The sequence below is a fragment of the Mytilus galloprovincialis genome, chromosome 10 (genome assembly GCF_965363235.1).
Source record: "Mytilus galloprovincialis chromosome 10, xbMytGall1.hap1.1, whole genome shotgun sequence".
NCBI classification, from domain to species: Eukaryota; Metazoa; Mollusca; class Bivalvia; order Mytilida; family Mytilidae; genus Mytilus; species Mytilus galloprovincialis.
The window spans coordinates 686,702-709,129 of NC_134847.1; the positions used below are offsets into that span (position 1 = coordinate 686,702).

At 31.4% G+C, this 22,428-nt stretch overlaps 2 protein-coding genes across 5 annotated transcripts in view; one reads left to right on the top strand and one right to left on the bottom strand.

Moving 5' to 3' along the window:
- Positions 1-22,428, top strand: part of LOC143049629 (catalase-like) — a 157,015-nt gene that overhangs the window by 31,000 nt on the left and 103,587 nt on the right. The window lies entirely within an intron of this gene.
- LOC143049622 (uncharacterized) overlaps positions 1-22,428 on the bottom strand; it is a 49,216-nt gene that overhangs the window by 5,189 nt on the left and 21,599 nt on the right. For 3 of the 4 annotated variants that reach the window (XM_076223217.1, XM_076223216.1, XM_076223218.1), the window contains exons 8-21: positions 18,465-18,586; positions 17,945-18,053; positions 16,775-16,972; positions 16,028-16,075; positions 15,176-15,361; positions 14,510-14,668; positions 13,440-13,646; positions 12,991-13,097; positions 10,692-10,821; positions 8,641-8,831; positions 8,194-8,287; positions 6,429-6,639; positions 5,614-5,789; positions 1,421-1,573 (exon numbers count right to left, since the gene is read on the bottom strand). In XM_076223217.1, the coding sequence (XP_076079332.1) occupies positions 1,421-1,573; positions 5,614-5,789; positions 6,429-6,639; positions 8,194-8,287; positions 8,641-8,831; positions 10,692-10,821; positions 12,991-13,097; positions 13,440-13,646; positions 14,510-14,668; positions 15,176-15,361; positions 16,028-16,075; positions 16,775-16,972; positions 17,945-18,053; positions 18,465-18,586 (2,091 nt within the window). Of the gene's footprint in view, positions 1-1,420; positions 1,637-5,613; positions 5,790-6,428; positions 6,640-8,193; positions 8,288-8,640; positions 8,832-10,691; positions 10,822-12,990; positions 13,098-13,439; positions 13,647-14,509; positions 14,669-15,175; positions 15,362-16,027; positions 16,076-16,774; positions 16,973-17,944; positions 18,054-18,464; positions 18,587-22,428 lie in introns of those variants that run through there. The other variant, XM_076223219.1, reaches the window with a different exon arrangement.

Sequence of the window (22,428 nt, forward strand, 5' to 3'; positions counted from 1 at the left end):
AGAGTCTCCTGACTTGGGACAGGCGCAAAAATGCGGCTGGGTTAAACATGTTTATGAGATCTCAACCATCCCCCTATACCTCTAGCCAATGTAGAAAAGTAAACGCATAACAATACGCACATTTAAAATTCAGTTGAAGAGAAGTCTGATGTCAGTAGATGTAACCAAAGAAAATCAATAAAAAGACAATAATACATAAATAACAACAGACTACTAGCAGTTAACGGACATGCCAGCTCCAGACTTCAATTAAACTGATTGAAAGATTATGATTTCATCATATGAATATCAGGCACAATCCTTCACGTTAGGGGTTTAGTATCATACCATCATAACATATATGAGAAGAACATAACCCGTGTCATGCCAACAACTGTTTTTAGAATAAATGTGTTTAGTTCCGATTCAAAGACCCTATAAGTGAATCAATATTAACGCCAAAATATGCAATCTTTAATGACCTGACAACAGTATCGTAACTACATCCCTTCTTAATAAGTATATTTAAAGGTTTTGCTAGTTTCTGATGTGAATACTGACATTTTTGTGCTTTATCAAGAACGCCAAGGATGTTAAGAATACAAAAACAGAGTTATATTAATAAAAGGATCTACAAATAATTTTCAAATCGATCTAAGTTCAACTGAGGTTGTTTTAACCTTATAAAGTTTCTTTACAATATGTTTTATCTATAATAATAAAGCGGGAATTCAGTAAACATATTCTAGACATTATTAGAGACGACTAATAGTCAGATTCTACTCTGGGAACTAATATTTCACTAGCAGCGCAACGACTTAGTACTTTAGAAATTATGCTTCCATAGAACTTCACTGGATAAAACATCACCAGGAATCACTTAGTCCTAACAAGAGATAAATCAAATAAATACGTTTAATCCCGCTGCAAATGTTTGCACCTGTCCTTAGTCAGGAATCTGATGTACAGTAGTTGTCGTTTGTTTATGTAATTTATACGTGTTTCTCGTTTCTCCTTTTTTATATAGACTAGACCGCTGGTTTTCCAGTTTGAATGGTTTTACACTAGTAATTTTGGGGCCCTTTTTTGTTCGGTGTGAGCCAAGGCTCCGTGTTGAAGGCCGTACATTGACCTATAATGGTTAACTTTAATAAATTGTTATTTGGATGAGGAGTTGTCTCATTGGCACTCACACCACATCTTCCTATATCAAAATACTAGTACTACAGTTAAGAAAGAGTCGACAGGTTTTGTATTTGAAAGTTTTTTCTTTTAAATGTCATTCGAATAAAATATGTAAATTCCCCCAACCCCCTTCCCCAACCCTTTTCGTTACTAAGTTAATTCAACAATTTTTAAATCAGCTGTGACATGACCTTATTAAACAAAATGAAGGAAAATTCTTTTGTTATTTTATCATTTAAGTCAAATCTATATTTACTTGTTCATCTGTCCATCCTTCCAGCTGACCTAGAGAGCTAACACTGTTTATATCCATATTAAGTGTATTCATATCTGACACACTTAACCCCTGAATCATACTTCCTGCTGTTCCAATTGTCTCCGATGTCCAGTTGCCTGGTGTGCCATATATCTATAAAATAAGTGAAATTAATCCAATTGTCTCCGAAGTCCAGTTGCCTGGTGTGCCATATATCTATAAAATGAGTTAAGAATGTACTTAGGTGAAGTTTTGGAATTTGTGTTAGATGTTCGTAATCCTAGGTTTTTTCTCATACATAAAATTATTTTGCTCCATAACATCCATCTATCTTTTTATATGAAACTCTTAATAGCTCATAAAAGGTCATTTGTCAAAATTGAAGCAGCTTCTTTATTTTTTTAATTTTTATTTCAGACCCAAATAATACCAATGCTAAAATAAGGAAAAAGTCTGAGTCAGACTTTCCCGCCATATTTTAAAAATCATATATTTCAAAAGGGAGCTCCATGACCTTTCAATATTTTTGTTTGTTAACTAATGATCATCCGACTAAAAGTATCAATTCTAAATTCTTGATTTTTTTTTAATTTCACCTTAGTACATCTTTAAATAAATCTGAAAATGTACAGGTAAAAATGAAAGTTAGCAAAGACATCATTTGCATGGCTTCCTATGTTTATCTTAAAAGATCGTTTTCGATTTTCAAGAAAGATAAAATTGAGAATGGAAATGGGGAATGTGCCAAAGAGACAACAATTTTCAAGAAAGAACATGTATAAAAAAATATTAAAAGGAAAATTCCACATCAATCCTTTTCTACTTTTAGTATTTTGATATATCAGTCATTTAAAAAAAATGTACATTTTTCGGTTATTGTCTATCGTCTGTTTTATTTGTAAGTTTGACATATTTTTTCAATTTAACATAAGAGTTTATATATTGTGCAAGATAGTACATGCAAATATTAGTGTGCAAAAAGTTTCATATTTTTTTTATATTCGTTGAAGTATGAAAATTCGCCAATTTCCATGCGTTCATTTTTGATAAATAACATTTGCATTCAATTTATCTGTACATAAAACTGCATTTAAAGGTAAACAGAATGATTTTTCTTCATTTAGTAACATCATATTTAAAAATAAATAACTTTCCATGTTTCAAATCATGACAACTTTTATTCCACAGTCACAGGAATGTCTGTTCATCAATATTTGTCCTTCCTGTTACTATTTATTTGTTTACGGAAAAAAACTAGTTTCTCCCTCAAATAACGGCGGTTTTTTATGGTGACGTCGTAGGCGTGGATACAGGACGTAACGACATGGTGAAATTTTTTATGTGGAAAGATTTTGGTCATCAGAATCAAAAGATCGGTAGGTATTGATGTATGCGTACCTTTTTATAATGTCTTTAATGTTACCAGTTGATAGATAATTTTTAATTGCCTAAGACTAATGAAACGCTTGTTACCGTAACTTAGGCATGGGCCGTAAGTATAAAAACACTACATCAATTATTAGGGAGCGACTATTATAAAACCAATTGAAGTTATGTACTAATTTTTCCATCCTGTTACTGTCCTTCCTGTTACAAAGACAGTGGTAACAGGAGGGACAAAAATGGTAACAGGATAGACATACTTTGTAAGAAAACTTAAAATGCCTCTTACATTATCGCAAATAAATTGTTACACATATTTATTACCGTACGGTATATTAATTCATAAAATGTACATTTGTATTGAGGTATTTCTAGAACAAGTCAAGTGCTACCTTGACTGGTAACAGGATGGACAAAATTATTAATTGTGCAACTATTATTTAGAATTCAGTTGCCGATATTACTGTACAGCTATTATTCAAGCGTGTCATCTAGAATACGCATTGGTTTTTTTTCAATCCTCTTTGAATGCTTTACCCTTTGCGATTTGTACTTAAATGTTTTCTTTAGTACCTGAACCTAATTTGGTTCATTTTGTTCCTTGATGTGTTATTTTGTTCTGCTTGGGTTGTAAAATTATCATTATCATATTTTGCCAACTTTTGTACTGGTTTCTTAGAGACATGATACTTTCTCGTTACAGGCAAATAGAGATGCAGACCTTGCGAGACGACAGCAACGCTCATGACACAAAAGAATGTCTTTTATTCCAAAAAAAGGGGGGTGCACAACATATAAATGTGGGTATATTATACCTCCGGTTGTGGTTTGAACTCCCCTGCCCTATTCATAAAATAACAATGTGAAAATCCCTTCTCCGTCACATATATATTTCACAGCTACCACTATCATACTTAAATGAGATGATATTAGGAGATACATTGTACAAATATTAGAACACCAATTTTAGTCTACAGTAGGTGCACATCATGTACGTATGGGTCGACCCATTAATTGATATATTAGAATTTCTACCCATTGATTTATTGCCTTCTTAAAGTTGCAGGTCATTGATATATTTGCCATTCCAAAAATAAATACGCACACCAGCTGCAAATATGTGTGTATTATTAATTTTTAAATTTTTTATAATGACATACCCCCCCCCCCTTTTTTTTGGACGCTTCCGTGCTTTTCTTTGCCAAAATCATTTAGACGCTGCTACAACTTCCAGAATATTGGCTATCATTCCGAATCCAAATAAAATCAGAACCTCTTCGTGAACTTATGGAGATGATCCAAAAATCCAAGAATGACAAGCCTTCAGAGTTAAAATGTGTCAGAAACTAGATACATGTATATCAGAATCATTGACAATAAGAAAAAAAATAATTTGAATTTTCGTACAGTTGTATTGTTGTGTTCTTTAAATTGTCCTCATGTTTTTAAACATATGAAATTAGTTTTGCTTTTTACGCCTATATCTTCAACCTTCTCTAAGACGGAACGATGGGTGGTTGTTCTGGTGATTGGTTAGCCTCCAGTGGACACTTAAAGGCATATTCAGGAAGAGAATATGATAAATAAATAAGAACCAACATGCTGAACTTGGTCTTAAAAGCGGTAGTTCACAGAAAGGCATGTCATCTTATGTACTGATTTTTAGGACTTGCGGCAACCAAATCTTATTTCATACTTAGCGGAAAAAAAAACAAAAAACACCAATACCAATTTTTTGTTTTTTGTTTTTTTTGTTTTTTTGTTTTGTTTGTTTGACCCGGACAGGGTTGATACACGTACAGTATAAATGGTTCGTGTATAATGTTTAGATACTTATATCCCCCGTTCGTATCCCTATGAAATTCAAAATCCAGTTTTTTGTTATTGATTTTCGTGACCCAAATTATGTTTTGTCTCTACTGTTACCACTTTGTCCTCACTGTTACTGCCTTTGTTCGTTCCTGTTACCCCAAAAAATGTGTAAAATAATTTTTACAATCAACATAACTGATCTATTGACTAAGTTTCCAGTTAGTATAATTGAAAAGGGACATAATAGTAAATTTTTAATGCCACTGTCTCCACAATATCTTTTTAAGAGTGTTTGAAAAATAAGAAATGTGATGATTTTCCTGAACGTACCAGACTATCTGCAGATTTTTTTTGGTTAATCTACATAAATGATAAATGTAAATGTGATTTCAAATGAACACTGCTATGCAAATGTAAGCCACACTTTTCATTGGATATTTTCTTTTCTATTATCACTTTTGCTATCAGTTAAAAAAAGTAACAGGATGGACAAAATCTAACACAAGCTGGCACACAATTTTGAAATAAAATTTTCTCAGGTGTTGGTAAGATTGCATATTTTGAAAAAATATTAACAAATCAATATGCTATTGGTTTTTCAAATTAATTTGCATTTATTTTAACTTTTTTTTTGGAAAAGTTCAGATTCCGAATTTGTACTTTATTTTGAAATGACTGATATATAACAAGAATGTGTCCCCAGTACACGGATGCCCCATCCGCATTATCATTTTCTATGTTCAGTGGAGCGTGAAAATTGAGCAAAATCTCCAATTTGGCATTAAAACTAGTAAGATAATATCATAGGAAACATGTGTACTAAGTTTCAAGTTGATTGGACTTTAACTTCATCAATAACAACATCGACCAAAAACTTTAACCTGTAGTGGGACAGACCGACGGACGGACGGACGGACGAACGAACGGACGGACGCACAGACCAGAAAATATAATGCCCATAAATGGGGCACAAAAATTGTTCAATACATTTAACTTACCGATATCATTTTTTGAGCCAATGTTTCTTTCTGATCAGGTAACCAGTGTGTGACCTGTCCTAAAGTTAACAAACAGTCCTGAAATTCACTGTCATTTACAGCCATTAAATTAGCCTCTGATACTGCCGGCAATCCTACTGAACCAAGCGACTTCAAATCATCACAGGTCAAAGTATCTGAAAAATTCAAAATGAACACATATTGTCGAGTTTGACCTAGTATCAATGATAAATAGAACATCAATATATTGAAATATGTTGTAACACCCTGTATTAGAGCTTCAGATATCTTTTACAAAGTTTGAAACATTTCTTATTCTGTACCTGGACTTATGAATTTTTGGAAATATATCATAATACATCACTTTGATGGTTAATTTAAGTGTCAATGTTTTGATTCTTAAGAAGGTATGTTTCAAACATTACGGTCATTTTGAGAAGTCTTATAGTAAATATTTGGCAAAACTATATTAACCCACATTTCAGCCGAGGAAAATAATTTGGTCTTCTCAAAATATCATATTTTATGTCATACAACATTCTAGAAAAACCTTTCTTCAAATGGCTAAACGTTTATTAAATATTTTTTTTAATTTCGATCTGAGTAAAGATTTCAACGAAGATGTATTAGAAGCAAACTTGAAACATTTGAAAGATAAACATTTAAAACGCATCGTAAATTGTATTCCTTAGAATGGAATTTGTTTCCAAATGGTGACGACTTCATAATGATACAATCTGTAATTATTGTGTTAAGAGTAAAAAATCAAAATATCAAATCCAAATTGCTATTTAATATTTCTTCAATATACTTACAAGCTGATGTGTCACGTTTCTTACGACTGCTAACGCCAGATAATTTGATTTGAATAATCTTTTTGAATACATGGAGAGTTCCTTCTTGTTGGGTGATTCTTTCTTTATCTGAAAAGTCACTTTTAAACCCTTTCAATCGTCTAGCCTCCTGTACACTGTCTCTATCTTTAAAGGCTTGGACAACAGCACTTTCCGCTAATGCAAAAGCTTGCTATAATAAAAAGTATTAGTTGTCTGTGTAGAAGTATTTTTTAAGTATTTAAATAATTTTTTTTTTTAAAAGTCAGCTGGCAACTTTAATCTTGTCTTGTAAAACCCAATTTAATCAGGGAATCAATGTCCAACAACTTAACATCAAAATTATAAAGAACAACGGCTGAAATAGACACTGCATAGTTTTATGGTCACAGTCACAAATTATTGACAAATACGTTGTGTCAGTAACTCTACTGACTAGCTACATGACAGCCTCGGTGACACAGAGCCTGTATAACTATGTGAACAGATAGGGTGAAATGTTCTCCTTGGCCTACCTGCCAACTGTCACTATTTGCGGTGGATTTCTACCATAGAGGCTCCCAAATGGAAATTTTAAGAGAGCAATTATGTCCACAACTTTAAACAAAACTATCAATTTTACAAGGCTACAGGCTTGTAAAAGTATGTAGAAGGCAAAAAACAACATTAAAATATGTTTGAAGGCCCCCTTAAAGGTTTTGTATGACTATAAGAGCCATCTTGCACGTAAAACCGCCATCGGCATTTTGAAAAGTTGGCAGGTATGCCTTGGGCATTCTAAAAAAAGATAAGAAATTCAAATATCTAGCTCGAAGGGTCGGTCTAAAACTAAACAGGTTTGTATTCCAATTTCGCAGACATATCAAAATAACTCAGTTAAATGTTTAGTGTTTGAATCACTTTTCTAGATTGATGTTCTTCATGAACGTCAAAAGCTGAATATGTGAAAGCCTATTATTAATGGAACTTTTTAAAAACAGGTAAAAATATATACTAGAGGCGCCATTGAACGATACACTGTCATCCACCCATACATCACTAGCGACAAATTTCCTCAGTCTTAGACCTGAAGATGACATAATAGTCACGTAAACTATTATTTTTAACGATTGTGATATTTTGCCTGAGCGCAGATAGAAACAGCTGGCAATTCATGTATAGCAGGAGAAGTCCTCGGTCTCTTTTTTTCGGAGTGGAAAGTCTCGCAGTGTTCTGCTTGTTGTCTGAATTTTTCTTAATCAATTAAAGAGATTTAAATAGAACTAAACTACTGTTGTCTAAATTCATTTCATCAAAGATAATGATAAATTACATAATTTATTGAAAGCTGATACATCAAATGAAAAATGCGGGTTAATGAACTATTTTTCTATTTCAAGATAATGCATGACGAGGTAAAAAAAATAAAGTTGTTTTCTCTTTGTTCAGTGTGTTTGATAAAGGACTTTTTCGTTTTTAAATTTCCTTCGAGTTCGGTATTTTGTTATTTTACTTTTAACAGAAACCTTTGCCATTCTGTCTATGATTTATTACGTTTCAAACCTATTGGATATAAGGTCCTTTTTGACATTATAGCTCTTCAACTGAGTGTATTCTGATGTGTCTTTGATTCTAATTCCGCATAATAGATAAAATATAAGTGTCTATCTAATGTAGATTGATCATAACGTGTTTGTGTTGTGTGTAATCATTGTATCAGACTACGTATTATCTATTGTATATAAGCGTTTCAATGTTTAAACTATACCACTGGTATCTCATCCAAATCGTCAGGAGTAAAATCAGCTATCAGCGTTTTAAGGGTCATTATGTCAACATCTGTCATGGCATTTGGAGAATTTCTGGAAAAAAGTCAATTTCAATATTATCTTAAGTACTATATGTAGTGCCTTAACAACACAGTTTGTATCATTAATGTTTAAAAGAAGACAATATATTTACTTGCTTGTTCTCATCAATTAAATAACGCTTCAACCATAGGTTTTGACCATATTGGCATTTTGAAAACGTTTCAATATGTATCAAATATCCGGGAAGTTATTTGTTTTTGATTTTGTGATGGGACATGTGAATAAATTGTACATGGTTCAGAATTTGAACACCCATTTATTTGTATTTATCGTTTGAGATCTAATTCATCAATCTGTTTTATTCACAATATTGTGTATAAACCTACGAATACCTATGAACTTACATAAGTCCCCTTTGTAAAGCTAAGCTAATAATCTTTTTCCTTTTCTGTAGTCCCCATTGACACTTAACGGCAAGTGCCTCACCATTCTGGGTCAACGAATCATCGTCAAGTCGATCAAATTTGGTTAAAGGTAAGGCACAAATAAGAGCTCCACAATCCGTGACATTGTCCATAGATAAAGATGGAGCATCCTAAAATGACCAAATCACTTCATTAACATGATGAATAACATCAACTCTTTACATTACACTTACTGAGGCTTATCAGTTAATGTACTATGAAAAAATGCAGCTATCGAGAAATAATAAACCACCATATATGCCTGTTCAATTTTGTGTTTCGTACTAAGTGCCATGTATTATTGTTATATATACATTTTTGGTAATGCATATTTTCAAACTTATGAATATATCACCAAGCAGTATTTTGTAAATTTAGAAATTTTAGAAATTTTAGGTCCTCAAAGGCTCTTATTCTTTGTATTTCAATTGGCCTCTTCAATTTTTTTCAAAACAATTTTGAAGTTTTCAACTTTATCTTTATAACAAACTAACAGCTTTCGTAGAGGCATCTGTTATTTTAACTCACAGTAGATGCTAATTGTACGATGTATTCATGTGTTTTTGCCATTTACTCTGAAGAAATGTCTGTACCAAGTTTAGAGTCGTTGATTTCCACATTTGATGATGTAAACTTGTAAGGCCTTCCTCTATTTGAATTTATCTCGTCTTTTTGTGTTTTTGTTTATCACATTTTTTGTGAAGATTGAGACGCAGAAGGGAAAGACTAACAACAATCGTCAGAACACTAAAGAGAGCACCTCGAAAACGAAAACGATCAAGTCAGTAATATCAGGTTAACAGAAAAGTGCGTAGATTCTGACTTAGCAGGTACAGCCGACATGTTGTTCATTGCATAATAAAATTGATATCAGATTGCATACGTTGATGTCATATTAGATAAACTCATCATAGATACCAGGATTACATTTTGTATTTAACCAGACGCGAGTTTCGTCTACAAAAGACTCATCAGCTTGAATCCAAAAAAGTTAAAAAGGCTAAATAAAGTACGAAATTGAAGAACACTGAGGACAAAATTCCCAAACTTTTTGCCAAATACAGGTAAGATAATCTATTTTGAGGTAGAAAAGCCTTAGTACTTCAAAAATTAAAATGTTTTGTAAACAGTTAATTTATAAATATGACCATATCAATGATAATTCATGTCAACACAGAAGTGCTGACTACTGAGCTGGTGATACCCCCGGGGAATTAGAACTCAGCAGTGGCATCGACCAAGAGGTTGTTAATAAACGAATCAAAGATACCAGTATTAAATTTTGTGTTTTGTATTTATTTATCAATCTAGTATTACTGTGGAAATGTTGAATGGAACATATTCGAGGCCGTCTGTTAGAGGTATTTGAACAACTATCTACTAAAACATAATGGCTTCTGAATAACTTTCAAGGAGAAACGTAATCTAACCATAATGGACACTTTGTTCATAAAAAAATTTCTAGAGAGGAAACCGTAATAAATATACACATTCAAAGGCATAACCTAACAAACCAATTCATAAATTGATATTGTAAATGAATTGTATAGTTGTATCCATTATAAATAGACAGAACATCCATTCAGTTTATAATATGCGTATCTTTCTGGGTACACCGGTTCTACTTCTGTGTTTTTTTTTTATAGATATACTTTTTATGCCCCATTTATGTGAATTATGTTTTCTGGTCCGTGCGTCCGTTCGTCTCGCTTCAGGTTAAAGTTTTTGGTCGAGGTAGTTATTGATGAAGTTGAAGTTCAATCAACTTAAAACTTAGTAAATATGTTCCCTTTGATGTAATCTTTCTAATTTCACTGCCAAATTAGAGATTTTCCCCAATTTTCACGGTCCACTGAACATTGAAGATGATAGTGCGGAAAAAATGCATTTGTTAAAAGTACTCAATTTTAACTTCAGAAAAAAACAAAGATAAAATCTCACAATGTCAGATACGGAAAGTATTTAGAATTAAGCCATTTACAATTGCATACCATGCATGTAGTACAGAAATGAGCTTTCTGAAAAATCTTTCCCATTGGAACTTGTAAAACGTCTATTCGAGCAATTACGCTGCAAATGTCATCAATATGATTTACTCCATACTTTGCCAATTCTTCTTCTCTGTAAAATAAAAAAAAGTAACTTTATCGTAATTTGGCTATCAATTTTAAAGGTGATGCTCTCGATAATCACCAAGAAGATAGCTTGTTAGATTGGTTAAGATGTTGAATGTTTCCTCTAAAGGGCGCCCTTACAAAGCAGTACTGAAACAGTTGAAATACTTCGACTTAAATTTGACAAAGGAGGGTTTCATTCAGGGTATCAATTTGTAAACATGCACTCTCTCTGCACAACATGTTTTTAAAAATTGATCTAATTGTTTTAAAATTTACATAAATATTGAAAACGTAAAACACTAAGTCTTGTAATCTAATTTCAAGAAGAAGAAACATGTAAAAGAGGCATTTGCCTGGGATTCCTTGTCGTAATCCTTTATAAGCTGAGGTTGTTTTGTTGATAAAAGATATATGTTTTTCTGCAATTTAATTTTGAAATATTTATAAGCTAAAAAAAACACCTTTAAACAAGAAGAATAGATTATTATTAAATCTTAGTACATGAAAAATCATAAAATCAGATTGTAGAGCATTTGTATATATAATTGTAAATGAATAATCCAAGACTCTAATCAATATCTTAATTTTTCTATTTTTTTCTAGGAGCACTAAGATTCAAATTAGAACATTTTATATTTTTTAATGATATTAGCTGCTTAAAACTCAATAATAGGAACACGAACCGATAATAAGCAGAACAGGAATTCATGTATCGTCTGCCAGACTAGAAATCCAACATTGTACTTTATTTTTAGGACAAATAAATATGATCAAATTTTAGGTACATCGAAAAAAGTTGACAACACTAATTGGCATACAACATTGTGAGTTTTTGCACATGTTTCAAAAGAAATATCCATTATTGTTAAAATGCGTAGTAGCAGCATATTATACGCATTTTGCATATTGTAAAGAAAATTTGAAATGGCATGTAAAATTGATAATGGACCATAGAACAGACAACAGTAGAAGGTCACCATAATTTGCATTTTTGTAGCCTGAAAATAAAAAATAAATTTACAAAAAAATCCTAAATTTTAGCACTCTCAAACTACACATTTATATTTTTGAGTCCACAAGCCCGAATCTTAACTTTAAGAAAATTATAGTTGGTCTCTGTTGGCTGGTAGAGATGAATTTTACAATCCTGGGATCAATTTTACAAGCCATGGCCGTAGAACTTGTGATTTAGAGTGAAGACTGTGTAAAGATTCATTTAAGTCTTTGATGGCCGGGTAGTCCAAGTGTTTGAAATACGGTACTACTAGACTAGGCGTCAAAGCCGAGGTTGTAAGCTCGAAACCGCACTTGGTAGCTATATATATAGATGCCCTGACTCTCATCTTAATTGACTAAGATAGTAAGTTTTTCCTTCAAAAAGTCAATGGTTTTCTTCCAGCACCGCAGCTCCCTCCACTAATAAAAAAAAGACTGCCGTGAAATAGAACAATATTTTTGAAAGAGGCGGTACACACCAATCATTCAGAGTTATTCTTCAAACTTTAAGAATATTGTTTTTTGCCATTTAATGTTTGATGAATGAATGTTAATTTTCAACCTTTTTATCTTTTGATTTTTGAATCTTTAAAAATCAGAATTCCTCACATAATGCTTTGTTAAGTCAAATTTTCTTAAATGATGCCGCATCTTATCACTAAATCTTAACCATATAAATGCGTGGTTTTCTGTTTCAATAACTACAAGGTTTAATTCACAAATGCTTTCCATATTTGAAAAAGTGGTTTTTGATACACTAGGGCTATTTTTTAAGGCGATAGAAGTATACCGATTTTTCAAATCCTATCATTTAAAAAGCTTTGGAGGCGACATTGTGTATATAAAATATAGAATACATGGCGATGTATTATAAAAGGGAGCTTCATAGTAAAGCATTAAATTTGTGATTTGAATTTGTGACTTTCGACAATGTTCATCCTCAGTTTCTGTAACAACTTCAAGAACATCGACTGAAAACGTAACAAAATACATGTCATTATTCATGGTGAGGCTTGGTTCACTAACTGTCTGGTTTTTGCGATTCCATTTCCTAACATTGGTCACCCTTTCCAAAAGTAAGTAATACTGTATCATATCTATATTTCTTGGGCTTTTTATATTTAAATTCTGTTAAAAAACTTGACCCAACAAAATGATTACTGTTTAATTATTATACTTTTGATTAAACAATATTTGTGGGTCCATATTTTGTATATCTTCCGATGTCACTGTAGTCGCATTCACTTGTTGAACAGACAAAAACTTCTGCAGAATAATTTTTTTCTGAAATAAAGAAAGCATCATGTTAGGTAAAGTGCATGTGCTACATTTTATGAAACTCCTTGACCTTGAACTTTATTTATTGAAATTTCATACCAGTAATAAGTTAAAGGATTAGATCACCAACCTTGGGACAGCATATATAGAAGCCACCCGTCATCTGCTGCATATGATTGACATATTTTTGAGGAAACAAATATACAAAAATACACATTTTTAAAAAATTGTCATCATGATCATAATAAACATTTTTCTTCGTTCCAGCTAGGCATAGAATGGAATACAAAAAGCAATCAAGTCAATAGACAAACAAATCTTTGTTAATAAATATTAACAATATTTTACCTGGTTTCCTGTAATGCATTTTGATGCAAGGAATGCATCTGCTACTTCAAAAATCTGTGAATCAGATATGTTTTTCAGATGACGTAAAGGCATTCCACTGAGGATATTAGATTCCTGTAATGCTCTGTATACCCCAGTTGTCCAGTTTAGATTGTCTGCAGTCGGTGGTCCTATTGTCCTTGTTAACTCCCCATACAGATAATTTGCCTACAACGTTGAGCATACCTACATTTACATTGAAATTAAGTTAAAAAAAACAGACGACCATTCAGTCCTAATTAGATGTAATACAGTTAAAAGTGTAATAAAAAAAAAATAAAAAAAAATATACCAACTCAAAGGGAAATTGAAAACCGAAAATTCTAATTATATGGCAAAATCAAAAGCTCATCCACACCACACTATTGGAAAACAACTGACATAAACTATAAGATAAAAAAATTATATATTTTTGAATTAGATATGAAATACAACAATGTTAATAGAAGTTTTAATTTAAAAGAAAAACATTGAATTATTTTCAAATCTAGAATGATTTATACTATATATATGAATATTAATTTTAAACAATGTAACAACAAGCATATATACTAATGGCATGTCTGTTAATGCTGGTACACTACTTTTGAATTTCTTTTGCAAGGAGTGTTAATTGATTATTATGAAATCTTTTTAAGTAGGTGCAAAAACAGATTTTTAAACTTTTGAAATTAAGTTATCATAGATATCAGGATTACAATTTATACAAGACACGTGTTTTATCACAAAAAACTCATAAATGACACTCGATTCAAAAACCAAAAGGGCTAACTAGAGAAGAAGTTGAAGAGCGTTTAGTAACCAAAAAACTCCTATTCAGTATTTGAGGCAAGACATGTACGATTACATACCTATTTTAAATCAATGCTATAATTAAATATGATTTTCATATCTTTTAGCAATTTCAGTAAATTTTGTCATCCCGGTACCGAAATATCTGGCTGGTGATACTGAAAAACAGTTCACTGGAAGAGTGTCGACTCTCTGGTAATTATTTCTCAAATTAGTATTTTCTAAAAATCCCAACCTACTTTTTTACAGCCTACATGAAATGTCAATGGTTCTCCAGAATTTAACTGATCAGCTATTTCTTGTCCCATGTCTACACTTTTACGCAACACAGCTGATGGTATAAATTTACCAAGTGGTGTTTTTGCAAGTGCAGCTATGATATTACTGTCTCCTTTCACCTTAAATTAAACAAAAAAAGGTTAAGATTTGACAATATTGTTGACAATGGACAGTGAAACTGTTCTAGGTCATACCAAAAAAATATATCAAATGTTCTGTGGACCCAGATACACGTAATTATATATTTCCTTAGCAGTACATATTAACAGTCTGATAATATCTACCCAATGTTACACCTAACATGAGAACGGCAAAAAACAAATTTAATGCAGAAATACTTCATTTGGTTTTGATGTTGATTATAATTTATCAATATTCCCGTGAACACTTGATTTTTTAAATAAAAAATGTCAATTATTTAAAATCATGGTGAGAAATACAGTTTTTGCCTTTTTTCAAAACACATTTTATGAAGATTCATACGTCTTCAAACAAACGTGTACAGCACTGAGTTTGATACCAACGAAACATGTTTTGGAAATATGTTTAGTTGTTGTTAATATGTCTCTTATTTCTTTAATTTTCAAATCAATTTAGTTGATATAACAATTTCAAATATAAGATACCTTTCCTATGAGCCTTCTTATCATAGAATCTGGGGCCTGTAAGTTTCTTGATTCAAATTCCGATGTAAAATTGTTAATAACTTCCATTGTCAGCTGAATAGCTGGAATTTTTGCTATATCACGTGCACGGAGGCATACTTTGACGCTTGGTGGTAACGCTAGCAATTCCGCAGAACTCATATCACCCTTGGGTTGAAATAGAAATAAAGTTTAACAGTGTATGGAATAAATCATAAAACATTATTAATATGACCACATATACAGGGAAAAGGTATTCATATCAAAAGATGTATTTCTTTCTTTGAATATATTAGTCATTGAGATTAAATAATAAATTTGATAGCCAATAAGTATTCCATGAACGTGTATCTTAATATCAGGGTTCAAGATTTAAACACATGAGAAGATTGGACCCCAACTACCTATAATATGATATATATAATGGTCATTTTAGTAATCATTTTAAGAAAATGTAGCCACCCACAATTTATTATATTATAGTAATAGCCACATCCCTATGCATTTAAACTGGTTCGTGCTTAGTTGACAACATTTTTTTAAACTTTACATGAATTAAAAAACTATATCCGGACACTCAAAATTCATGATAAAATGTTGATTTATTTTTCATTTCAAATGCATATTGCTATCAAGGTATTCGACTTTATCATCTCGCTTTGATTCATAATGTAATGAAACATACAAATAAAGTTATTATACGAAATATGGAACCAATCCTCTTGATGAACTAAGTGCCATTTGGTAAGCAATATTATTTAAATATTTACAGATTAAAATTCCAATATGAGTAAAGGTCCTATTGAATGTGAACATCATAACAATAATACTCACATTTGGTTTGGTAACATATGTTAAGTATTGTTTCAGCACTGTTCTTGCCTGTTATAATTCAATTGATACGAATTAAAAATAATCACATCTAAAATGCTATGTTTATCATTTTAATCAAAAACGAGTAACTACATTTTATAATTTAAAAGAAATAAACAGATTTTATGTAATATCAAGTGGCTCTATAATTATTTGCCTAACCAGTTTCATATCTCGCTACATTTACATGTAAACACGACACGGATTTTGTATGGTTTATTTTTGGGTCTGTGCACCAGAACTAGAGTAGGAACCAAAAGATCAATGTCGGGACTACTGCGTTGCTGCATGTAAAAATTGCTCACTCGCTACAACTTTATAGTTAGCAACATATTAAGATTTGAATGCCAGTTCATGAGTGAGTAAATGCAACGACATGACTGGAAACATTTTTTTTTAATCTTTCAACACCTATAACTCCTTAACAGGAAAAGTGAAAATCGACATTATTGAACTTGAACTCAATTTTGTCATCAGTTACAAACATGTTTAAATTTCTAAAGCTTGGTTTGAACGTTTCATGAGTAAATACACGGATATGACTGAAAACATCATTTTTCAATCTTTTAAGAATGATAACTCGAGAACAAGACAAGTTTGGCAGCCGCCCGCACGCCGTACATCCCCAAATGAATAACTGAAATTTTTGTCGAAAATCCGGTTAAAAATAATGTATAGTAATATAAGTCACCCTATTTAGTTACTTACCACTTGACAGGAAAACGTGACATCAATCAGAGCTCCATCATCAATAGCCTCACCAAGGGGTCCATTAGGTAAACTTGCAATTTGTCTCGGAGACAAAGTACTTAGAAGTTTTTTTAAGCATATAACTTTATCTTTTGTGTAAACTGTCAGATCGTTATAATTGTTCAATCTTGTTAGAACTGATTTTAGTTTTCTTGCCTAAGTAAATAAAACAAAACAAATATTTTTTTCCTCAAATGTCAGAAAATTATTAAGACAAAAAAAAACATTATTCAGGAAAAAGATAATACAAATCTTAAATTCTACTACCAAACATGACATCTAAAAACTGGTTTTTTTTTCAATTACGCAAATAAGAAACAAAAGACAATCAGGTGAATATTCGATATTTATATCTTTTAACTGATTTACAATGTGCTGCGAATTCAAACGACTGTCGGGGATAATTCTGTATACATTTGTCGTGTTGGAGAATCTTTATCTATCAATGCTTATGAAAAAAAGAACATTACTGCTGCCTTTCACGTGTTTGGGTCATGTATTGGAAAGCGGGAATATCAGATTTATTGAAAAAATATAGCATACTCTGTTCATTGTGATTGTTTCACCATTAACGATATTATCACTATGTTCATTGTGATTGTTTCACCATTAAAGATATTATCGCTCTATGCATTGTGATTGTTTCACCATTGAAGATATATTCGCTCTGTTCAATGTGATTGTGTCACCATTAAAGATATTATCGCTCTCTTGATTGTGATTGTTTCACCATTAAAGATATAATCGCTCTTTTCATTGTGATTGTTTCACCATTAAAGATATAATCGCTCTTTCCATTGTGATTGTTTCACCATTGAAGATATAATCGCTCTGTTCATTGTGATTGTTTCACCATTAAAGATATTACCGCTCTGTTTATTGTGATTGTTTCACCATTAAAGATATTATATATCTTAATCTCAGATTATATGTTTTTTTTAAAAGTGTCTGTTCTTCTCAAATTATTACAAATGCCATAAAATGTTATGAGATATTATAATCACTGTACGGTTTTCTTCTGTTGGTTTTGGTGGAACTTGCTGGGAGGGATGGTAAAAATGTGTTGGAATGATATCCAATTATATATTTGACCCAATAGCTTTATAATTGAAGATATATATATTTTACCTGATTGATATCATTAATCTTATCACCAAGGACACAAATGGCTTCTTCTAATGCAGTTGTATTAAGACGGTTCATCATCTGCTTATCGTTCATGATTAGCGAAGAATACCTGTTATAGAGATTTTTTTTATTAATCAAACACGTGCTGATTATCCTCAGAAAGGCGCATGCAAACGTTTGCAAAGGTAAGGGGATCATCGGCTTAAAATAAAATATCATATCCCATATTTAACATGTTGATTTTCTACTTTAATGAAGAAAAAAAATGTGTGTCCTTCATTATTTCATAACACTACTTTTGACACTGCAAATATGTCAATACTTCCTTATCTGTTTGCGAGAAAGAAAAAATGCAGTATCAGTTTACAGTCCTAGAAAAAAAGATCATTTGACAGAATCATGTAGCTTTAAAAGAAAAGTATCACAGACAGAAAATTTTAAATACCAAATAACTCGTTCGAAGAGCTTTTTTTTTTATTCATCAAGATGGATCAGATAGTTATTTAGATGTTAAGCTTACCTTACAATTTCATCTTTTGTCATCAAGGATGGATCAGCTTTCTCGGTCTTTAAGATTCTTCTCATTTTTGCTTTATCTCTAGGGGACACTTTTGCAGTGGTGCTGTCAAAACTATCTAAAATCTAGGATCAACCACAGTTATAATCAAGATTATGTATTTAAATCTATATTAACGTCGCAAATTTATAAGTTACGTTTGTAGCGTTGATAAGCTGGGTGTTTTGCGCGAATAAAACCTCCGTTTGAGGTGTCTTAGTGTACTGTCGTAAATTTATGGGAGGTGTTCGCTATTATTCTGTGGTTTACATTTTGCAATGTTCTATTATATTATCTAGTTATGTAAATTAATGGTGTCATTTTAGAGGCATTTTTAGCATTGCAATATAACAGGAAGGTTTTGATAGCCTTAAAACTAGGTTCAAAAGAAGTAAAATAACAAAATTACCAAATTACGAGGAAATCCCCCCCCCCCCCCCCCCCAAATGAACCCATTTTTTTTCTTAAAATGTATCATTCTATGTCAGGTTTATGACAGTGGCTTTCAAATTATCCGTTTCTATGTATATTTGTGTTTGTATTTGTTGCAGTTCAGTGAAAACTTCTGTTGCTCGTTTTCCATTAAAACATGTTTTCCTTATTTTTACTTGTTACCCAGATTTGTTTTCGCTTAATTGATTTATGGCAGTTGAACAACGGTATACTACTGTTGCCTTTTTGAACAGTTAACACAGATGTATCTATAAATAAAAGTTTCTAAAAAGTATATACATTAGGAAATTAACAGAATTGCATTATGGACATATTGGTACTAGTAATAAATGTATCATACAAAGATTACAAAAAAGAGTATCATTAAACATACTTCTGAATCAGAATATTGAACATTAGAAAAAAAAATCACTTTTCTTTATTTGATTACCCCCCTTCTAAAATGTTGGACCGCGATTCCTTTTCTTTTATGTATGTAATTTGATATTTTAAGTTAACTGTGTCAAATTTATCATTATCCGTGCAGCTGGCTAAGAGATATTCCGAATTATCGCAATATACATAATAAAAATGACTGATTTTCAGGATGGAAATATATCTCAGCATTGTTGATTTTCCACAATAAAGATACAGGTGAACACTTCTGAACTTAATTCAATTAAAATAGAGCTCTACACTACTGAATTTACTGCAATAAACATATAGCTGAACACTACTGAACATACTGCAATAAAAGTAATAGCTTAACACTTCTGAACTTACTGCAAGAAAAAAAGAACTGATCATTACAAAACTTATTGCAATAAAAATAGAGCTGAACACTTCTAAACTTACTGCAATAAAAATTTGAGCTGAACAATAAAAAATTTACTGCAATAAAAGTCATAGCTTAACACTTCTGAACTTACTGCAAGAAAAAAAGAACTGAACATTACAAAACTTATTGCAATAAAAATAGAGCTGAACACTCCTAAACTTACTGCAATAAAAATTTGTGCTGAACAATAATAAATTTACTGCAAAAAAAGTCATAGCTGAACTCTTCTGAACTTACTGCAATAAAAATAGAGCTGAAAACTACTGAACTTATTGCAATAAAAATTAGAGCTGAATACTAATCGACTTACTGCAATGAAACTAGAGCTGACCACTACTGAACTTATTGCAATGAAAATTAGAGCTGAACACTTCTAAACTTACTGCAATAAAATTAGAGCTGAACACTACTGAATTTACTGCAATAAAATTAGAGCTGAACACTACTGAATTTACTGCAATAAAATTAGAGCTGAACACTTCTGAATTTACTGCAATAAAATTAGAGCTGAACACTTCTGAATTTACTGCAATAAAATTAGAGCTGAACACTTCTGAATTTACTGCAATAAAACTAGAGCTAACCACTACTGAACTTATTGCAATGAAAAATAGAGCTGAACACTTCTGAATTTACTGCAATAAAATAAGAGCTTAACACTACTGAATTTACTGCAATAAAATTAGAGCTGAACACTACTGAATTTACTGCAATAAAATTAGAGCTGAACACTTCTGAATTTACTGCAATAAAACTAGAGCTAACCACTACTGAACTTATTGCAATGAAAAATAGAGCTGAACACTTCTGAATTTACTGCAATAAAATTAGAGCTGAACACTACTGAATTTACTGCAATAAAATTAGAGCTGAACACTACTGAATTTACTGCAATAAAATTAGAGCTGAACACTTCTGAATTTACTGCAATAAAATTAGAGCTGAACACTTCTGAATTTACTGCAATAAAATTAGAGCTGAACACTTCTGAATTTACTGCAATAAAATTAGAGCTGAACACTTCTGAATTTACTGCAATAAAATTAGAGCTGAACACTACTGAATTTACTGCAATAAAATTAGAGCTGAACACTTCTGAATTTACTGCAATAAAATTAGAGCTGAACACTTCTGAATTTACTGCAATAAAATTAGAGCTGAACACTTCTGAATTTACTGCAATAAAATTAGAGCTGAACACTACTGAATTTACTGCAATAAAATTAGAGCTGAACACTACTGAATTTACTGCAATAAAATTAGAGCTAACCACTACTGAACTTATTGCAATAAAATTAGAGCTTAACACTACTGAATTTACTGCAATAAAATTAGAGCTGAACACTACTGAACTTATTGCAATAAAATTAGAGCTGAACACTACTGAAATTACTGCAATAAAATTAGAGCTGAACACTACTGAATTTACTGCAATAAGAATATAGCTGAACAATACCAAACTTTGAGCAATAAAAATAATGAACTTAAAAATACATACAAATAATTATTTCTAATGACGATCATTTGAAACGATAACTTTTAGACAAATATGATGATGCATTAGATTCCACGTTCTAACAGTCCGTTATTCAGGAAAAGCTACCATTTTAAATTTCTAAATTTTTCATATATGTTCCAAAATCTTACATTTATCAATACTTTTCTTTATTTGATTACCCCCCTTCTAAAATGTTGGACCGCGATTCCTTTTCTTTTATGTATGTAATTTGATATTTTAAGTTAACTGTGTCAAATTTATCATTATCCGTGCAGCTGGCTAAGAGATATTCCGAATTATCGCAATATACATAATAAAAATGACTGATTTTCAGGATGGAAATATATCTCAGCATTGTTGATTTTCCACAATAAAGATACAGGTGAACACTTCTGAACTTAATTCAATTAAAATAGAGCTCTACACTACTGAATTTACTGCAATAAACATATAGCTGAACACTACTGAACATACTGCAATAAAAGTAATAGCTTAACACTTCTGAACTTACTGCAAGAAAAAAAGAACTGATCATTACAAAACTTATTGCAATAAAAATAGAGCTGAACACTTCTAAACTTACTGCAATAAAAATTTGAGCTGAACAATAAAAAATTTACTGCAATAAAAGTCATAGCTTAACACTTCTGAACTTACTGCAAGAAAAAAAGAACTGAACATTACAAAACTTATTGCAATAAAAATAGAGCTGAACACTCCTAAACTTACTGCAATAAAAATTTGTGCTGAACAATAATAAATTTACTGCAAAAAAAGTCATAGCTGAACTCTTCTGAACTTACTGCAATAAAAATAGAGCTGAAAACTACTGAACTTATTGCAATAAAAATTAGAGCTGAATACTAATCGACTTACTGCAATGAAACTAGAGCTGACCACTACTGAACTTATTGCAATGAAAATTAGAGCTGAACACTTCTAAACTTACTGCAATAAAATTAGAGCTGAACACTACTGAATTTACTGCAATAAAATTAGAGCTGAACACTACTGAATTTACTGCAATAAAATTAGAGCTGAACACTTCTGAATTTACTGCAATAAAATTAGAGCTGAACACTTCTGAATTTACTGCAATAAAATTAGAGCTGAACACTTCTGAATTTACTGCAATAAAACTAGAGCTAACCACTACTGAA